Here is a 20556-nt window from a genome sequence, read left to right as displayed (position 1 = left end):
TCGTGAGTTGAGCCCTGCATTGTGAAGCCTATTTGGGATTCTTTCTCCCTCTCTCCCTGTCCCTCCTGTACACTCTAGCTCTCTCAAAATAAATAAAACTTTTTTAAAAAATAATATTCTTGGTCTCAAAAGTTTTAAGTCAACATCCTAGGAATTTTTAAGATAAAATTATTTAGGAAAGCTGTGCCAGTTAACTGGTCTCTGCTTCAAAACCCACTCTTCTGTAGATGCTTTGAGATGATGGGGTGGGAACTCTGTAATCCACATCTCCATTTTGCCAGCTATATCTCTGCTAGGCTCTAGCATTGAGGAATGTAAAAGGAAAGCTGCAGTGTTGGAAGTATTGTGATTGATTTTGTGGGTAAACTTGGCTACGTGTGACAAGTTGCCTAATTTGAACAAACATTATTCTGAGTGTTCCTGTGAGGGTGCTGTTGGATAAGATTAACGCTTAAATTAATGGACTTTGAGTAAAGCAGATTACTGTCCATAATGTGGGTGGGCCTCATCATGAATCAGTTGAAGGCCTGCATAGAACAAAAAGCCTCCCGGGGACAAGAAAGAATTCTCTGGGAGGCTGCCTTTGGACTTCATCTACAACACTGGCTCTTTCTAGTTCTACAATAGCCAGCCTTCAACTGGAACAGGAAAATTAGCACTCCTGGGTCTCTAGTCTTCTGGCCAATCCTGCAGATTTTTGACTTGCCAGCCTCTGGAATCACGAGACAATTCCATATAATAAATCTATTTCTATGTGTATACACACATATATTGGTTCTGTTCCTCTGGAGAACCTTAACAATACGAGGAAGAGGGGAATCCTTTCCTGGTTTTCATGTCTACGTAGGCACTGTTTCCTGTTTCCAATGCTCCTTCACTCCAGCAGTGGCAATTTCCTCTGGTAGCAGCAATTGGGTCCAGCTTGCAGTTCTGTCATCATAAGGCCCTCCTTTTGATTCAGACCAACACCAGCCCAGCAGTGATCTCTGCATACATCTGAATTCAGCCCCACAGGTGCTCTCTTCCAATGTCCTCCCTTTTTATAATTCTGTTCCTGCTTTGTAGCTTGCCCTGTGTAGGTGGGATAAATACTGTGCCCCCAAACAGATTCAGATGTTGAGACAGAGGACACCACACACCTCAGGATGTTATGAAAAAGTTTATTCTTCACATAATGCGGCTCCCTGGGAAGAGCAAGACAGGCACCCCAGCCAGTCAGTTGGCCTTGATTGCAAGGAAGGGCAAGTGACTGATTTTTATTGTGGTTAGGGGTGTGGGTTTCCAGGGCAATGGTTTGCATAAAGTTCACCTCAAGTGTTAAGACAGTGCCTGGTTTCCTTACCAGTTGGCCCAGATGTGAGGCAAAATGGGGAGGGCTTGAAAGCTGTCAGTTGTCAAACATCAAAAATGGGGTCAGATGGGGCGCCTGGGTGGCGCAGTCGGTTGAGCGTCCGACTTCAGCCAGGTCACGATCTCGCGGTCCGTGAGTTCGAGCCCCGCGTCAGGCTCTGGGCTGATGGCTCAGAGCCTGGAGCCTGTTTCCGATTCTGTGTCTCCCTCTCTCTCTGCCCCTCCCCCGTTCATGCTCTGTCTCTCTCTCTGTCCCAAAAATAAATAAATAAACGTTGAAAAAAAATTAAAAAAAAAATGGGGTCAGACTCCATTACAGCACCCCCCACCCCCATCCTGGGGTGGTACCAGGTTTCAAGTCACTACCTCCATGAACATTAGCTTTTTTTTTTTTTTTTTTTTTTGGCTTTTTACTTAGATATACCTACTGAACACAATTCTAAGTTCTTTTTCTTAAAATAATTGGTATGGTTTTTGACTCCTGACTATAACCTGGGTGACACAAGTCTCTTTGCTATTCTTAACAGGGTTATTAGGATTAACGTAATATGCATGGCAGTTGGGCATAAACATTTACTCCCCTTTCTTCATTTACCTAATAAAGTGGAATGGCTAAGCATCTCCATCCACAGGATCCCATTTCTTAAACTTTTCTTTTTTTCATTTCTTAAACTCTTGAGTCTAAAGCTTTTGACCTCACTTGCTAGACTTAGGCCCAAAAGGTTAAAGAAAATAGACCTTATAATTTCCTATAAACTGCCTGTCTTGGAGATGTGTCAATACATGGAGAACATCCTCATTCTTTTTAACTGATGTGTAGTATTCCATCACAGATGGGACCAGAACTGTTCAACCATTCCTTTACTAGTAGCCATTTGTGTTGCTACAGATTTTTGTGGGTGAGGAAACTGGAGCCCTTGAGAGATTAAATGGCTCACTCTAAGTAACATTTCATAAACGGTAGGGCCAGGATTTCTATAAAGTCATGAGATAACAGAGCCCATGCTTAAAAACACTTTTATTTTTAAGTATTTTAAGCAAACAGTTAAAAAAAAAAAACCCACGCTATCCTGTTAATCAACATGTTGACCCATCTACATCAATATTTAAAATGAAATAAAAACACAACTGAAACTTCCATGTACCCTCCCTGATTCTATCTGCAAATCCCACCCTGGAAAGGCAGAACACGATTTTCACACAACATTTTAATACATGATTTTATACTCATCATATAATTTGAATCCACAGGAATATATTATTGTGCAAAACAATAACAACATTGTTTACCATATGCCAACAATGCTTACATGCCAGCCACTAACCAAAACACTTTACATGCATTATTTCATTAATCATCCCCCCTCCCCAAATTACCTTGTGAGGTTGGCAACTACTATCCCATTTCATTAAAAAAGTGAAACACAAGTTTAAATAATGTGCCCACAGATACACATTTAATTTGACATAAATGGGGTATACTGTACATAGCTTCTGCAACTTTCTCAGCATTTTTGATTTATCTATGTTGAAAGATGTAACTAGCTCTTTCACATTCACTTCCCAAAGTAGCAAGAACCACCCCTTTTATTTTATTTTGCTTTTCTGTTGAAGGAAATTTCAGTTTTTCCCACTCTTGCTACCTAAACAGTACTGCAATAAACAGTTTTACACAGATGTCCCTCCCCATGTGAAGTTCTTCTAGGATTTGTCCAGGAGTGAAGCTGCTGGTGACACACACAACTTTGCAAGGTTTTGCAAGCTGCCTGGTACAGGAGCTATTACAATTTCCACTCCCACCACAGTCAGGTCCTGCTGTCCCACACACATGCCCATGCAAGGGCTTACAGAAACCTGTCATCTTGAGGCGTGTGAGATGGTACATATTAACTGACACTTCCTGTGCTTTCTTCTCTGTACATGCCTCTGTGTGGGCTGATGGTGAGGCTGGGATTAACCACACTGAACAACCGATTCAGACTTTCCAATACCTACTCTTTTCTGGGGGCTCCCAGCCCTCTGGCTCTCCCCAGCCCCAACTCCACTTCTTCCCAGGCAGTAAGAGAAAGCAAGGCAGGGTTCAAAGAAGACTGCATGTTCTCTAGGGCGAGATGGGGTACAACTTGAGAACTGGTGGCTGGGGCAGTCAGACACTGTCAACTGGAACTGCACCGCTGAGCTGCTAACTAGTGTGCTGGTGGCGGACCGCCAGTCAACACTGTGCTCGCGGTCCCTTCAAAACACTCCAATTCTGACTTGGCTGAACTAAACGCAGTTCCACATTCCTCAACAGACGTAATTTTGCGCAAAATCTCCTCGGCGTGGCAAACAAATAAGCACCCAGCTCTGGCCTCCAGAGCACCCTGTCTGGCTGCAGTGGCAGGCGTAACTCCTGGAAACTTGGACAACTTGCAGAGTAAGATACAGGCACAAGGAGAGGTGGGACCAGGGCAGAGGCCTTAGGTGGATGAGGGGTAGGGAGGGCCGGGCCTTGAAGGGTGAGGACCTGGGAGAGCATGGGTAGGGTCTACACTCGTGGAGAAGGGAGTCAGCACAAAGCAGGCCAGTCCAAGGGTGTTCAGGGGCAGGCAATGAAGTTAAATCCAACACTGATTACACCAAAATGTTTAGCAGTTGGCTCTAAGTAGTAAGACTTTTCTCCTTTTCCTTTTACTTCATCTGTATTTACTAATAATTCTACAATAATCATGTATTACTCATATAATTAATATTACTTAAAAACTCAGGTTATCAAACAGACTCCATCAGCACAACCCCAAGATATTAAAGTCTTACCTCAGCATACAGGGATTTCTGTTGATTTTTACTTCTTTGAACATTTCAAATTGTGGTGTGAATGTTTAAAAGTAAGTATGTCTCACTTTATAAAAATGGCAGTAGAAAACCCCTATTGGGGCATGAACTCTATGAGGTGACAGTGGCACAAGGAATTGGGGGAGGGTGGTGAAAATACGAACAGAAAAGGGTATTTCCTTGGTTGTAGCACCAACTGATTTGAAGCTGAAACTGATATGGAGCTGCAGTTCTCGGAGGGCTCTGGTTCCAGATATCAGCTACCTAACCCAGAGCCCCGTATACCAAGTCCTCTTTTGCCACTCCTAGGATCAGGGAGCTTGATTACTCTAATTTTACACACCCGAAAATAGATGAAGATGTTCAGTGACTTGTCCAGGATCATTTTGCCAAGAAAAGTCACACTGAGCCTGAACTCAGATCTGATAACTCCAAGGCCCTTCCCATGACCCTGGGCCCTCAGTACATGGGTCTCTGGTCCCTGCCCAGCCACTTCTAGAGCCAGTTTTTGCTACTTTACCAGTGATGGGACACCCAATTCCAGGCCAGAGGCAGCTGCTGCTGTAGGAAAAGGATGGGAGAGCCAGGATGACGGAACCTTCCTGAATACAAAGCTGAATGGGGACCAGAACAAAGACATGGATCTGCCGCAGTTATTTCCCTCTTCCCCACCCCTGCCTATTCCATGTGACATCACCACAAAGCATCAAAGCCTTCATTTTCACCCGCCTACGACAATCCAGAAAGGGTAAGAGTACTTGTACTGTACTGAAAGTACATTTTTTAGGTTCGTTTCTTCTTACTATAAGAGATGGCCTGTCCACCAGGTGTACCCTGACTCACAGCAGTAAAACATATTCTGGGATGGTGCTCTACTATCAAGTGAGGTATTTTATTCTTATATTCATAATGTGAGCTCTTCAATAATCAGAAGTAATGGCTACCTACATACATTTTAGAAAAATCAGTCCTTTACCCTCACACAACCAGCTGATTCTTGCTATGTGCTTCAAGTCAAGTTGGCAAATGAGATGGGGGTGCCTCCCCCCACCAGGCCACCTTTCCTCCAGAGGGCATCAGTCATGTGAACTGGTACCTTTGGGTTGAACCCGATGCCAGCACCGGATCTGACATGAGAAGAAGGCTACATGAAGGTTAGAGGGTCCCGTAGTGTCCCGTACAGATGCAAGTGCAATAATTAAACATTTACAATTGTTGCTGTAAGTCTTGTAAAAAATTCAGACATTTTGAGGGGAAAGGAGATAGTCCCATTCATGGAAACTGGCAGCAGGGATAACTAACTGCATGAGTCCTCGGGTCTGCGGTTAACCCTTGTAAATGTTAATTCACAGAGTACATTACTCCTAAACTCAAAACTGTCCCAAAGCTCCCCACCTCCATACCTCCCTGTGAAGCAGCTCCGGCCCCTGGGGGGACTCGATGGTGCTCACGCCACTTGGCCCACCAGCTCTCTGGGGCCCCTTCTTCTGCTGGTTCCCTCGACTCTAGCCCAAGGGCCTCCCTACTATTCTCCAAGATACCAGACAAGACCCCACCTCCTGTGCCTAGACCAAGTTTCACCTCTTCAGTTGAAGCCCTCTCTAACTAGCCTACTTAAAATCGCAACCCACCTCCTAATTCAGCACTGCCTCTCACTCTTCTCTGATTCATTCTGTCCACAACACATATCGCCATCCAAAGCACTATGTATCTCATTCGTTCACTGTCTGTAAAGATCCAAGACAGCAGATTTTTTGTCTATTCCAGTCACTGCTGGGTCTCTAGCACACCCAACAGTGCCTGGCATATGGAAGGTGCTCAGCACATTTCTGTTGGAACACATGGCCCATTGCTGACCCTGCAGGCTGTGGGTGGAGACAGCAATGGGGCACTGGGAGAGCCCCATTCTCCAGGTGACTGAGTCCAACCCTGCTCTCTTCCACGTGCCACTGAGACAACTGTATGCCCGTGGCAGATCTCCAAAGCCAGGCGTGAAGGCCAAAGCTGCTGCCAGAACTCCCAGGAGGCAACTGGGGAGACTAGGAGTTCTTGCTGTTGCTGCTGCTGCAACTTGTGAGATCAAATAGAATACACACCACCACAGTATCCAACTGGCCCCTTCCCAGCAGCCGCAGCCCATCACACCACAGACATTTCATCAAACAACACAGGGCAATGGTATCTGCCTTTAGACTTATACCTAAGTCTGGGGGAGCTCCAGGCCACTGTGCAAAGGCCACTCCTGGGGCCCAAGCCTCCAGAAGGGCCCCAAAAAACAGGTTGCTGCTCTTCCCCAGCAGGTAGGAAAGGAAATGCCCTGAGTTTTTGACCTCAGGATTCTCTGCCACCAGCTTCAGAAACAGAAAGGGCTGGACCCTTTGTGAAGGCTTTTTCCACACTGCCCACAATTAAGGGTTCTCTGGCAGGGCAGCTAGGAACCCCTCTCCCCCCACTGTCAAAACCCAAGCTAATCTCTAATATGGTTTTTCATATGCCGAGCCAAATTTGAAGACCACCTGAAGGTATTCCCACACTCTCTGCATTTGAAGGGCCTCTCTCGGGTATGAAATCTCTTGTGGCTAATGAGCTGTGAGCTTTTGTTAAAAGTTTTCCCACAGGTGCTACATTTGTGGCACTTTTTCCCAATGGGTATGTTCTGGAGTCTGGTGAGCCTGGAGCTCTGGTCACAAGCTTCCTCAGAATCTTCAAGTGGCTTCTCCCCACTTGGTTTTAATTCCTGTAAACTCACCCCTGTGTCCTGGCAGGAAGATAATGCAGCCAGGCTGCATTCAGACTGTGCCACTCTGGTGTGTTTTCTTTGATGAATGCGGAGAGTATGTCTTCCAATGAAATCTTTCCCACACCACTGACATTTAAAAGGTCTCTCTTTAGTGTGGATTCTCTGATGATTAACAAGGCGATGTTTTCTATCGTAAGATTTCCCACACAGATTACACTTATAGCGCTTCTCTCCACTATGTATTCCCTTATGATCTACAAGACTTCTTTTGCGTGTAAAAGTTTTCCCACATTCTTGGCACCAAAAAGGTTTCTCACCAGTGAGGATCTGCGGCTGCAGATTCGGAGTGTTTTCACTTTCGTGGCACTCGTACCGTTTTTCCAAAGAGTGAATCCTCTGATGTCGGGAGAGGTTAGAACTCCATCTGAAAGCTTTCCCACATTCCCTGCACTTATAAGGCTTTTCTCTGGTGTGAATTCTCTGATGGATGAGGAGGAACGAGTGATTGCGGAAGGCTTTGCCACACTGGCTACATTTGTAGGCTTCCTCTGTACTGCTCGGAGGAACCTGGAGCACTGTGTCCTGACTTGAAGACGGCCCATTCTCGGGTCTTCTTTGAATGGCATGCTGCTTCTTATGAGCAATAAAGGCTGACCGATGGGTAAACTCTTTTTCACATTCACTGCATCTGTAGGGCTTCTCACCTGTGTGAATTCTCTGATGATCAATGAGAGATTTCTTCCGAGTGAACGTTTTCCCACACTGCTGACATGGAAAGGCTTTCTCCCGAGCAGGGGCACCCTGGAGCTGACCGCAGCTGGAGGCCAGTCTGAAGTCCTTACATTTGTCTTGATCATAGAACTTTTCTTCCTGGTGCATTCTCATATGACGAGTGAAATTTGATCTCCACCTGAAGGTTTTCCTACATTTGGTACATTTATAAGGTTTCTCCTGAGTGTGGACCCTTTGATGTTCAACAACATACGATTTACAGTGGAATGATTTCCTACACTGACTGCAGTCAAAAAGCTTCCCCCTACTCTGGTCTCTCAAATGATTATCAAATCCTGAGCCACAGGTGAGAGCTTCCTCATACTGATTAGACTCAAGAGATTTCTGCTTCGCATGGGTTTCCTGGTGTAGGCGGTAGGCAGATAGGCGTCTGAAAGCCTTGTCGCATAAACTGCATTTATAAGGTTTCACTCCAGTGTGAATCTTCTCGTGTCGCACACAGTTTGAGCTCCACCTGAAGGCTTTCCCACACACCCTGCATTTAAATGGTTTCTCTTGAGTGTGAAGTCTCTGATGACACGTGAGATGAGAGCTATGACTGAAGGCCCTCCCACAGTCACTGCACTTATACGAGGTCTCCACCATGTGAAGATGCTGCCCACGCTGGTGATGTGGGCTAAGGCTAAAATCTTTCCCATGTACATCCTTTGCATTCCCTTTCAGTCCAGCATGAATTCTCTGATGGAGGCTAAACCCGCCAACGATGCGCCTGAGCCCTCTCCCATACTCCTTGTAATCACAGTGGTATGAACTCCCTCTGAAGTGTCTGCCATGTTTCAGGGATCGCTTTCTCCTGGGAACTCTCAAATACGTAGCATGTTTTAAATTAAGACTGGCACTTCTTCCTGACTCTTCAGATTCTTTTGCTGTCCTGTGACTGAACTTGGTCTCTTCCTTCTTAACTCTTGATTGTATGGGGCTTCCACATTGTTTCTTTAGCCTGCTCTTCTTTTCAAGAGATTCTCTGAGCCTGATTCCCTCGGAAACACTCATCACACAACATTCTGATGGCACAGCAAAGGTTTCTGCTTCCTCCAAAGGTTCGTGTTTTAAGACGAACTTGTTTGTTTTAATCTGGAGCTCACCTCCTGACACAAAATAAAACAAACGACAGTGTACTTTTTCCCCATACTTGGAACTGCAGAAAGCACCGAAGGACAAAAAAAAAAAATGCCACAATCTTGGGTGGTGAGGCTTTTGCCTGACTACCAATACCTTTACCAAAGAATCAGGGAAGGCAAAACGTGGAAGAGTATTCCAGATGACAGGGAAGGGAGGAGGAGAAGCAAGGTGGGCACAGAAGCTAGACATATGCAGGAATCACATCTAGTTGAAAAACAGAGTTGAAAAGTGAGTGTTAAACAGCAAAAGAGGGGAGAGGAGTCCCGGCATAAGAGGGTAAGAAGGTCCACAAGAGCCCAGGGGAGGGGTCCACGGAGGACTGGATGAAAGAACTGAATGTCAAGCCTATCGCAGGGGCAAAGAAGAGAAGCTGGAGTGGAATCAGGGCTCTTCATAGCACAAAGGGACAGGCACGGGCCTACGGGCCAGCAGGAGTGCAGCAGAGGGAGGAGGAGGAGGACCATCACTGACTGGAAAAGACTGCAACAGTGAAGCCCTCCAGTGGGCAAGAACACTTACTGAAAGGGTTTCTGGGGAAGGAGCAGGGCCAGAAACAAATGTCTAATAGGCCAGTCTGGAGGGGGGAAGGCCAAAAACCCAGCATTCCTTAGCATCACTGTTAAGGATCTTCCTTCTAGCAAACATCAAAGTTCCCTGTGACTTACTTGGTATAAAAGACTTTAAGAAAGAGAAGAGTTGGGGTGCCCACGTGGCTCAGTAAGTTAAACATCTGACTTGATTTCAGCTCAGGTCATGATCTCATAATTTGTGAGTTCAAGCCCTGTGTCGGGGATTCTCTCTCTCTCACTCTCTCTGCCCCTCCCCCACCCCTGAGATAAATAAACGAAAGAAAGAAAGAAAGAAAGAAAGAAAGAAAGAAAGAAAGAAAGAAAGAAAAGAGTAGATGTGAGAGAAGCAGGATCTGGAGGGTCTCTGGAACTCACCTGCAGGGGCAACACCTGGATTCCCCTTGGGCTGAGCTCCTTGGACATTCAGGCCCCATGGCTCCCTTGCCTCCAACCAGGAAATCAGAACAGGTTTGGTGAATGGCCCCACTGCAGAAGAGAAGGGAATGAGATGAGATGGAAGGGTGGATAAATCATACAGAATTATTCTCCAGGACCCTCTCAGGCCTCAGGTCCTGGCAAGGACGAGGGAAAGGCCAGGGAGGCTGGTGGAAGAAGCTAGGACAGGAGGCCCAGGCAGCCATTTCCAACAGCTCTGAACAGAGATAAAAGAGGCTGAAAGATGGGGCGCCTGGGTGGCGCAGTCGGTTAAGCGTCCGACTTCAGCCAGGTCACGATCTCGCGGTCTGTGAGTTCGAGCCCCGCGTCGGGCTCTGGGCTGATGGCTCGGAGCCTGGAGCCTGTTTCCGATTCTGTGTCTCCCTCTCTCTCTGCCCCTCCCTCGTTCATGCTCTGTCTCTGTCCCAAAAATAAATAAAAAACGTTGAAAAAAAAAAATTAAAAAAAAAAAAAAAAAAAGAGGCTGAAAGAAGTCACAGCCAAAAGAATCATTAGGATTCTCTGGAGGTGGGAGCCATGTGACAACTCACCCAGTTAAATCAACCAACATTTTTTTGGATGTCTAACTAGGAACTGGACATATATGACTTTTAATCTTAACAATAATCCTGCATGACAATCATCGTTATCACCACGCTTCAAGAGAAGAGCCTGAGGTGACAGAGAGCCAAGATCTAAGTCCAGGTCAGGCCCCCGTCTAGGCACCATAACAAAAACTAAGAAGGCAGAAGTAAAAGTGGGTAGAAGTATGGGGAAATTAATGTCTTACCCAGAGAAACCATGTTCCCATAATTCTCCAGCATCACATCCCTATATAAGTTCCTCTGAGCAGGGTCCAGCCATCCCCACTCATCCTGGGAGAAGATCACTTCCACGTCCTTGAAAGTCACAGCCTCCTGAAAAACACAGTCCTATGTCCAAGAGCCGGTCTACAGCTCCCAGCTTTTGTAAAGGGGTAGGCGCTGAGTGAGAACAAGATGGATCTGGTAAGGGTGAAAAGGAAGAGCATCCCGCAGCAGAAGAGCTCTGGGCTCAAGGGGGATAATCTGGTCTCTAGGACACAGGTCTCTGGATGTGAGGTCACTGGACACAGAGACTCAAGATGAGGGGGAGCCTCAGCAGCTCCATTAGGCAGCAATGCTGGGATGTCACGAAGGACCAAAGGTCCTGTGGCTCACCTGAGGCTGGGCTGTCAACAGGTCTCCTGGGCACCCCTCTCTTTGGGAAAGAGCAGGAGCCTGGGCAACAGGAGGCTCTGAAGGAGAAGAAAGAGCCATGAGAGAAGGTAACCCAGCTCTTGGCACCCCACTGAGTAGGCCTACTCTTCCCCCACATAGAGGACTCCTGGGCCCATGAGCAGGTATGGACTATTGTTAAACATCCATTTCACATTTCCCCTGTGTCCACTGAGGGATGGGGGGTGAGCAGTGGGGGGTACAATGGGAGGAGGAAAGTCTAGGTGGACATGGGTCACAGAAGGCAAAAAGGACACAAAGCTAAGGGCCAAGATAGAAAGGGATTCTCATGTGAGGACAGATGGTGAAATGACAATACTAATCTGGGATGTGTGGCATATGGCTGGGGTCTTAGAGCCAGATGGCGAGTACCGGATTGCCCAGCCAGGAAGTCACACACTCCTATTTCATAGGGAGGCTCCAGGTGGTCCCCAAGAGTAGAGCTGCTCCTGAGAGGTGAAGCAGGGGGCCATATCTGTGAGGCTCGCAGGGTTCCTGTACCCATCCAACGCACGTCTGGGCTCTGGGCAAGGGCTGGGTCCTGGCGAGAAGAAAATGTTGTGAGAGAATCCCCATGGGAATCAGAAAGCAAACTCAGAGAAGAGGCCACATGGCCAATCTTTAGGGCAGGGACCCAGGGAAGGGCAGGCCAGGCCCTTTCTTATCTATAAGTAGAGGGAAAAGGAGGAGGAGAAAGCCCAAGGGGGACCTCCTCACCCCTCAGCCTCCCTGGCCTCTAATGTGGACCATGAGGGAGACAGGTGGAGTCAGATTCCAGCTACAACATAGGAAACACCCAGCAAGGCAATGCTGTCAGGCCTCAGGTGCTGCAGTGACTCCTCCCCACTAACCCTCAACCCCACCCCTGGTCTGGAACTTAGAAATGAGAGAGAAGAGATTTATCCCTGAGTTAAATTGATAATGGTTCACAAGAGAGATGCAGACAGATAACATCTCCCAAGTATCAGGGACTGTTCTAGGCAGTGATAAGCAAAGTGACTTCAAAGGACAGCTCCCAGACATTAATCTGATTGAGATAGTAAGTAACACTACCAGTGAGGCAATATTACTTGTGAGGGTCAGCCATGGGACCATAAAAGAAGAAGTCTCAGATCCAAAAAATGACAGTGCCCATCCAAGCAAACACTTGGAAAGAGCCAATTTGCCCTGGGACTTCAAATGGCTCCAGTCTCTTAGGCAAGGCTATCCCTGATGGAGAAATGAGGATAGAAAGCTTATGGCCAATGAACTGTAAGTTTTTTCTGGTTCTCTGGCCAAGACACTGACTACACTGCTATGGACGAATCTTAGCCTGAGGCTGTTAAACATCTTAAAGATGATGAACCTGGTCCTCCCAAACCCTACCAAAAAGAGAATAAAGAAACAATACTTAATGATGGAAGCACACAGCCCAATGAGTTTAAGGACAAACATTACCGGGCCCTAGTTGCTCAATTCTTATGAACCATAGGGTGATTCTGTAATTTTATGTGCATCTTGAGGTTTTTCTGCTCACTTTTCAGAATTTAGAAGGTGTTCTCCCAGCCTGTTTTGTTTTCTAATTTCTAACTACTTTCAACCAGGTAGACCCTGTCTGCACATTTGGCAATGTTTTCATGGATTTTCGAATTCTAAATGAGTTAAATGTAACCAAGCTACAATTATGTACCTACTATGAACCTTATTTGCTTTAATAAATTATTTTTCAATCCTTTTGAACATCTTGGTGTTTCAGCAAAAATGATAAATGCTCTTTTAGATTTTTAAAAATAGTAACAAATGTTACGCAAAGAGCTTTCTTTTTTAAGTCATACCTTGAATTGATTTATTACCATTTACTGGTAGATGTTCAGTCAGATGTGTTACTCAACTGACTTAATTTTCATATTATATTTGGGGGAAGAGTATGCCAAATACGTTTCAAATATCTTAAAGTTGGGGCGCCTAGGTAGCTCAGTCAGTTAAGTGTCCGGTGCTTGATTTCCACCCAGGTCATGATGACGGTTTGTGGGATTGAGCTCCACGTCAGGTTCTGCACTGTCAGCTTGGGATTCTCTTTCTCTCCCTCTCTCTGTCCCTCCCCCACCTCTCAAAATAAATGAATAAACATTTTAAAAAATCTTAAAGGTAACTTTCATTTATGCATGCATCATATATGTAGACTTACACATATTTTTATTGAAAAAAATTTTAAAGCTTATAAAAATGATAAATCCTCTTTAAAAAAAAAAAAAACCCTCAAGCTACAGGAAGCACTGAGAGGCTTGCTTGTGTGTAGCACAAGGGACACACAGAGCTCACTTTGACTGGCTGCTCTATTGCCAGCCCTAGAGCTCTGTTTCCCAGGTCTAAGGCTGGAACTGGGGACATGGTAGGCACTCAAATAGACACTGAACAAATTTGTTTGCATATCCTTTTCAATAAAGTGAGGCTCTGAAAGAATGTGAGCAAGAACAATGAGACTGTGGAATAAATCTTCCAATTTCCTGGCCCTGGGCTGACCCTCAGTACTCTTCTTACCCTTGACCCCTGCAGAGAATAAATCCTCAAAAGCTTACTAAGAAAGAAGGAACATGTTATGAGTGCACTGCATTTATAGGTCTTAACGGGCACACAGAAGCCAAGAGTCCTGACTCTAACAAGCAAGAGACATCACCCCCGCTTAACCGCTCAGTATCCAGTCAAATTGGGTCTGTGGAGATAGACTCCCATAATCTAAGTTACTGTGTCCAAAAACTCATTACTGTTATCAATGGATACTTGCTGACCCTCTTCCTGGAGCTAACTGTCCTCTGGGAGGGCGAGAAGGGCTGCTGCTAAAAGGTCCTTGGATCAGAGCCCAGTTCTCTGCTGCTCAGGTGCCGTGGGAATGAGAAGGGAAGACTTTCCCTGCATTCCTCAGTGCTGAGCGTTCAGAGGCCCAACCCAGTCCCTCTAGACAAGCGGGCTCACTGACAGGCAGAGTTCACTGAGTACTACACACTTGCTCACCCTCAGCCTCCACGGTGTCCCATCGACATCCCTCTGCAGCTCTTCCAGCAGGGCCACGGCCTCCCCACCACTCTCAGGGTGATGCAGCTGTACCCAGGTCCGGAGCTCCCCAGGCAAGATGCTAAGGAATTGCTCCAGCACCAGCAGTTCCAGGATCTGGGCCTTGGAGAGAATGTCAGGCCTCAGCCACCAGCGGCAGAGCTCCCGGAGCCGGCTCAAAGTCTCTAGGGGCCCAGAAGATTCATGGTAGCGAAGCTGTCTGAAGAGCTGGCGGAACAGCTCCTGGCCAGAACGGTTGAGTGTCTGTGGCCTGGCAGCCTGCGCTGAAGTGTAGCCTTCATCCTCTTCTTCCTTCTTTACCATCTGAAGCCGCCCTTGTTCCCTTGAAGCCCGGGCCTGAGCTGGGTGGACAGCATACCACCTGCCTGGAGGCATCACTCCTGTTCAGGGTCTACCCAGCAGAGTGCAAACCAAGTCTATGTTAGCTGTGTCGCTGCTGGGACCTCAGGAGTAGTTTTTCAGCACAGTGGTGGGCAACGTCATTTGCCGGGGCATCAGACATCACTGGTAAGAGACTAAAATAACAAATATTACTGTTCAGGAGGATGAGAATGATGGTGCAGCCAGGATCATGTTTGGATGTACAAAAAGAGGGCACATGACCGTTTGCATACTCGTGCCTGCCCATATCAAGCAGACCACAGGGCTAGATTGTCACATTTTGGGGTAAACTAAGATAATATCCCAGAATACAGGAAAGCATGTACAGGGCTTGTATGCCAAAAATTACAAATGGCAGATGAAAGAAGCCAAAGAAGATCTAAATAAATGGACAGACATACCATATCATGTACTGGAAAACTTGACAGAGTAAAGATGTCAATTTTCCCCCAAAGGATCTACAGGTTTAATGCTATTCCTATCAATATCTCAGCAACGTTTTTTGTATATATATATATATAGAGAGAGAGAGAGAGAGACAAGATTATCCTAAAACTTATGTGGAAAGGCAAAGGAATTACAATAGCTAAACAATTTTTCAAAATTAGAATAAAGTGTGGGGAAATAGTCCATTTGATTTCAAAACTTAGAGCTACAATAATTAAGACTGTGAATCCAACAATTGCCCTAATAGGTATTTACCCAAAGAACACAAAAATACTAACTCAAAGGGATACATGCACCCTGATGTTTATAGCAGAATTGTCTACAATAGCCAAATTATGGAAACAGCCCAAGGGTCTATCAACTGATGAAAAGATGTACAAACTGATGAAAGATGTAAAGGAGATGTGGTATATGGAATATTACCCAGCCATAAAAAAGAACAAGATCTGGCCATCTGCAACAACATGGAGGGGGCTCGAGAATATTATGCTAAGTGAAATAAGTCAGCCAGAGAAGAACAAAAGAGCAAAGGGGAAAAAAGAAACAAGAAACAGACTCTTAACTATAGAGAACTGATGGTTACCAGAGGGGAGGTGGGTGGGGTATGGGTAAAACAGTTGATGGGGGTTAAGGAGTGCACTGTGATGAGCACAGGATGTTGTATGAAGTGTTGAATCACTATATTGTATACCTGAAACTAATACAGCACTGTATGTTAACTAACTGGTATGTAAATAAAAACTTAAAAAAAAAAAGACTGTGGTAGCGGTGGAGGAAATGACACATAAATCAGTGGAAAAGAAAAACCTGAAATAGACTAACACAAGTATATCCAACTGATTTGTAATATCAAATGTGACCTTACTAATACTGTAATATAATATTTTAAAATGTCTCAAATAAGCAACTCAAAAACAAAACAAATGCTGATTAGGAATCCCCTAAATAACTATGACCCCACCAATGAATTAAGAACTGTAATTTGGAAACACTAATCCAGTTCTCTACTGAACTTATTTGCCTTTGTAATTCGTCATAAGGGCCACTTACTGGAGACAGCAGAGCTTAGTGTACAGAGTAGAGAAGATGCACTAAGACCTACCTAGGTTCAAATCTATCTCCCCACTACCTGTAAGACAGTAGGTGCACTTTATCTCTTTACCTCTTAAAATCTCTGTGGCCTCACTGTATAATATGTGTGTGGTCGTGGGATTTAACATTTTGGGCCCTCAATGAATGTTTGCCTCTTCACACTGGGGAAAGAGCTTATGCTGCAGGCCACATCACTGCATAGGAGTCTACTCTGCAGAATGTGCTCAACTGATTTTTTAGAAAGGTACAAAAGCAATTCAAAGAAGGAAGGATAGGGGCGCCTGGGTGGCTCAGTTGGTTGCGCGTCCGACTTCAGCTCAGGTCATGATTTCGCGTCTGTGAGTTCGAGCCCCACATCAGGCTCTGTGCTGACAGCTCGGAGCCTGGAGCCTGCTTCGAATTCTGTGTCTCCCTCTCTCTCTGCCCCTCCCACGCTCATGCTCACTTTCTCTCTCTCTGTCAAAAATAAATAAACATTAATAAAAAAAATAATTCAAAGAAGGAAGGATAAGCTCCAACAAATACTGCTGGAGAAACTGGACATTCATAGGCAAAATAATGAGTCAATTTAAACCTAACATCTTACACAAAAATCAATTCAAAATGAATCACGGCCTTAAATATAAAACATAAAACTATACAACTTTTAGAAAAAAGCATAGGAGAATATCTTCAGGAGCTAAAGCTAGGCAAAGAGTTATTAGAATTGACACCAAAAGCATGATCCATAAAAGGGAAAACTGATAAGCTCAGGGAAAACTGATAAATTTAAAACTTCTGCTTTTGGAAGACCCTTTGTCGAAAGGATGAGAAGACAAGCTACAAACTGGAAAATAATATTTAGAAGCCACATATCTGTCAAAGGACTGGTATTTTACTATATAAAGAATTCTTGGGGCTCCTGGGTGGCTCAGTTGGTTAAGTGTCTGACTTTGGCTCAGGTTACCATCTCACGGTTCGTGAATTCAAGCCCTGCATCAGGCTCTGTGCTGACAGCTCAGAGCCTGGAGTCTACTTCAGATTCTGTGTTTCCCTCTCTCTACCCTGCCCCACTCACACTCTGTCTCTCTCTCTCTGTCAAAAATAAACATTAAAGAAAAAATTCTCAAAACTCAACAGTAAACAATCCCATAAGAAAATGAGTGAAAAACATGAAGATACATTTCACCAAAGAGGATATACAGAGAATAAGCACATGAAAAAATGTTCAACATAATTAGTCATCAGGGAAATGCAAATTAAAACCACAATAAGATAATTACTATACATCTATCAGAATGGCTAAAATAAAAAAACAATGACAACACCAAATGCTGTCGAGGATACAAAGAAACCAGATCACTCATAACTTACTAGTGGGAATGCAAAGTAATGCAGCCACTCTTGAAAACAGTGTGGAGGATCCTCAAAAAATTAAAAATAGAACTACCCTATTGATACCCTAGGAATATCACTACTAGAAATTTATCCAAGGGATACAGGACTGCTGATGCATAGGGGCACGTGTACTCCAATGTTTATAGCAGTGCTCTCAACAATAGCCAAATTATGGAAAGGGCCTGAATGTCCATCAACTGACAAATGGATAAAGAAGATATGGTTTATATATATAATGGAATACTACTTGTCAATGAAAAGAACAAAATCATGCCATTTGCAACAACATGGATGGAACTGGAAGGTATTATGCTGAGTGAAATAAGTCAGAGAAGGACAGGTATCATACATTTACACTCATATGTGGGTCTTGAGAAACTTAAGAGAAGGCCATGAGGGAAGGGAAAGGGAAAAAAAAATAGTTATAGAGAGGGAGGGAGGCAAACCACTAGAGACTCTTAAATACAGAAAACAAACTGAGGGTGGAAAAGGGGGGTGTGGGAGAGGGGAAAATGGGTGATGGGCATTGAGGAGGGCACTTGTTGGGATGAGCACTGGGTGTTGTTTGTAAGCCAACCTGACAATAAATTATATTCAAAAAAAGATTGGTTCACTGAAAAGATAACAAAATTGATAAATCTTTAACCACACTGATGAAGGAAAAAAAAAGATCCAAATATGGAAATGAGAAATGAGAGAAGAAACATACTACTGACTACTGGAATTTTTAAAAGATAATTTTTGCCAATAAATTAAATGCATTACATGAAATTGACAAGTAGTTACAGTAGTTATAAAACACAAACTACTAAAATTGGTTCAAGAAGAAACACAAAATCTGAATAGACCTGTAACAAGTAAAGAGATTAAATTAGTAGTCAAAACTACCCATAAAGAAAAGCAAAGACCCAAATGGCTTTATTGCTGAATTCTCCCAAATATTTAAAGAAAAAAATAATACTGATTCTTCATAAACTCTTCAAAGACACAGAAAAGAAGAACCCGTCCCAGTTCATTCTAGGAGGCCAGTATTACCTTGATACCAAAACCAGACAGACAAGTATCTCTTATGTATATAAATGCAAACATTCTGGACAATATACTAGCAAAATAAAATCCACTAACATACGAAAAGAATTATATACCATGACCATGTGAGATTGATCCTAGGAATGCAAGATTGTTTAACATATCAATAAACACAAAACAAAAATCACATAATGATGTAAATAGGAGCAAAAAATTTTTTTTTACAAAACCCAAACTTTTCATAACAAAAGCAATCACTAGAAATAGAACGGAACTTCTACTTCTGGCAAAACACCTCTACGAAAACCCACAGTTAACATCAAACTTAGTAGTTAAAAACCAAATGTTTCCCCTCAAAAAGTGAGAATAAGACAAGGATGTCCACTCTCAACTCTTCTCTTTAACACCGTCCAGGAGGTTTCTTAGGCACTTAGGTAAATAAATAAATAAATAAATTAATTAATTTTAAAAAAGGGGGTGGGGGGAAGCTTTCAGGGAAAATGGCTGGAAATAGGAGGTTCATGGGCTCACCTAGCCTCACCTCATCCCACAGATACACCTGATAACACCCATATCAGTGTAAATAACCCAGAAAACAACTGAAGACTAGAAGCACAGATTCTCCACAGCTAAATGTATAGAAGAGGCCACAACGAAGAGGGTAGAAAGGGCAAAGACATGGACAGGAGGGAGCATGTGGGGTGGACAAAGGACACGAACAAACCCCAAACCAGGCACCCCAGGTACAGAGGACCTGTACTGGGAAGACAAGTCTCCACAATATTTGACCGTGAAAACCAGAGGGGCTTAATTTCTCAAGTTCTTACAACCAGTGGTACTTAACACCTGGAACTTTAAAAATTAGCGGGATCAGCTCTGGGAAGGGCAATGGGAAACTAAGTCTCTGCCCTTAAAAGGAAAGCACAACAAACAGCCCCACTGAGATTCGGCAGAGAAGCAGCAGTTTGCAAAACACCTCGGGTATACAAGAAAGAGATTTATTTACTAATCTCAAAAGCATGTGCTGGAGGAGCAGGTATCCTTAGGAGGCTTCTCCAAGAACAAAAGAGCTGGTAGGAGCCGTTTCCCTCTCACTCCCCACAACGCACATACAGGGACACCTGCGGGAACCAGCACAGTGTGAACACTCTCCACCTAGCTTGTTAACAGTGCCACCATCTCCTGTAACCGACCCCCTCCAACAAGCCCTCAGCACCATTACATCCAAAGTGGTACCACGAGCCTGGTGGTGTGCAAGCACCCCCAAGGGGGGCCAGCACCAATCCAAATTGACTCCTGCCCAGCAGAAAAGGGAAGACAACCACACACATTAGTCTCCGGGGCCCCAGCAGTGGGCCGGGGGCAGACATCTGGTCTGGCAGCAGGCCTCACCTACTGATGAAAGCTTCTCAGGGAACAACACAGGGAGAGTACCCTGCAGTTTGGTGCTACCACAGCTCTGGAAAACACATGGTCTAACTTAATTCAAGCCCAAGATGGCCCTTGACTGGCCCACTAACAACACAGGATACAAACCGTGCCCACAACAGGCAAAGAGAGCCATTGCAGATGCTGGATAGAAGGCAAACATGGCTCAGCGACAACAGTAGGGAACATCTAACACACATAAGAGATATATTTACAATGCCAGGCTCTGGTGAATAAGGTACACTGTGCTGCAGGGTACTATAGGACCTCTTCTGTATAAGGCCACTACTTCCAACAGGAAGAGACATAGGTGACTTTACTAATATACAGAAACAGACACAGAGACCTAGACAAAATGAGGAAATAGGAATATGTCCCAAATGAAAGTACAGAACAAAATATCAGCAAAAGACGGGGCGCCTGGGTGGCGCAGTCGGTTGAGCGTCCGACTTCAGCCAGGTCACGATCTCGCGGTCCGTGAGTTCGAGCCCCGCGTCAGGCTCTGGGCTGATGGCTCAGAGCCTGGAGCCTGTTTCCGATTCTGTGTCTCCCTCTCTCTCTGCCCCTCCCCCGTTCATGCTCTGTCTCTCTCTGTCCCACAAATAAATAAACGTTGAAAAAAAAATTAAAAAAAATATATATCAGCAAAAGACCTAAACAAAATGGAGATAAG

The 20556-nt window shown here is 44.7% G+C and overlaps 1 protein-coding gene across 1 annotated transcript in view; it reads right to left on the bottom strand.

Moving 5' to 3' along the window:
- Positions 1 to 2348: 2348 nt before the first annotated feature.
- Positions 2349 to 20556, bottom strand: part of ZNF445 (zinc finger protein 445) — a 32580-nt gene continuing 14372 nt past the window's right edge. The window contains exons 2-7 of the mRNA XM_047099235.1: positions 14070 to 14644; positions 11451 to 11619; positions 11022 to 11098; positions 10613 to 10739; positions 9763 to 9873; positions 2349 to 8784 (exon numbers count right to left, since the gene is read on the bottom strand). Coding sequence (XP_046955191.1) covers positions 6632 to 8784; positions 9763 to 9873; positions 10613 to 10739; positions 11022 to 11098; positions 11451 to 11619; positions 14070 to 14504 — 3072 coding nt within the window. The 5' untranslated portion in view covers positions 14505 to 14644 and the 3' untranslated portion in view covers positions 2349 to 6631. The remainder of the gene's footprint in view (positions 8785 to 9762; positions 9874 to 10612; positions 10740 to 11021; positions 11099 to 11450; positions 11620 to 14069; positions 14645 to 20556) is intronic.

Source organism: Lynx rufus, unplaced genomic scaffold (assembly GCF_022079265.1).
Source record: "Lynx rufus isolate CCGP_SWC_20201006 ecotype Redwood Valley unplaced genomic scaffold, mLynRuf1.p SCAF_5, whole genome shotgun sequence".
Taxonomy (NCBI): domain Eukaryota; kingdom Metazoa; phylum Chordata; class Mammalia; order Carnivora; family Felidae; genus Lynx; species Lynx rufus.
Note: the sequence above shows the minus strand (reverse complement) of the source record. Positions and strands in the feature narration are given on the sequence as shown.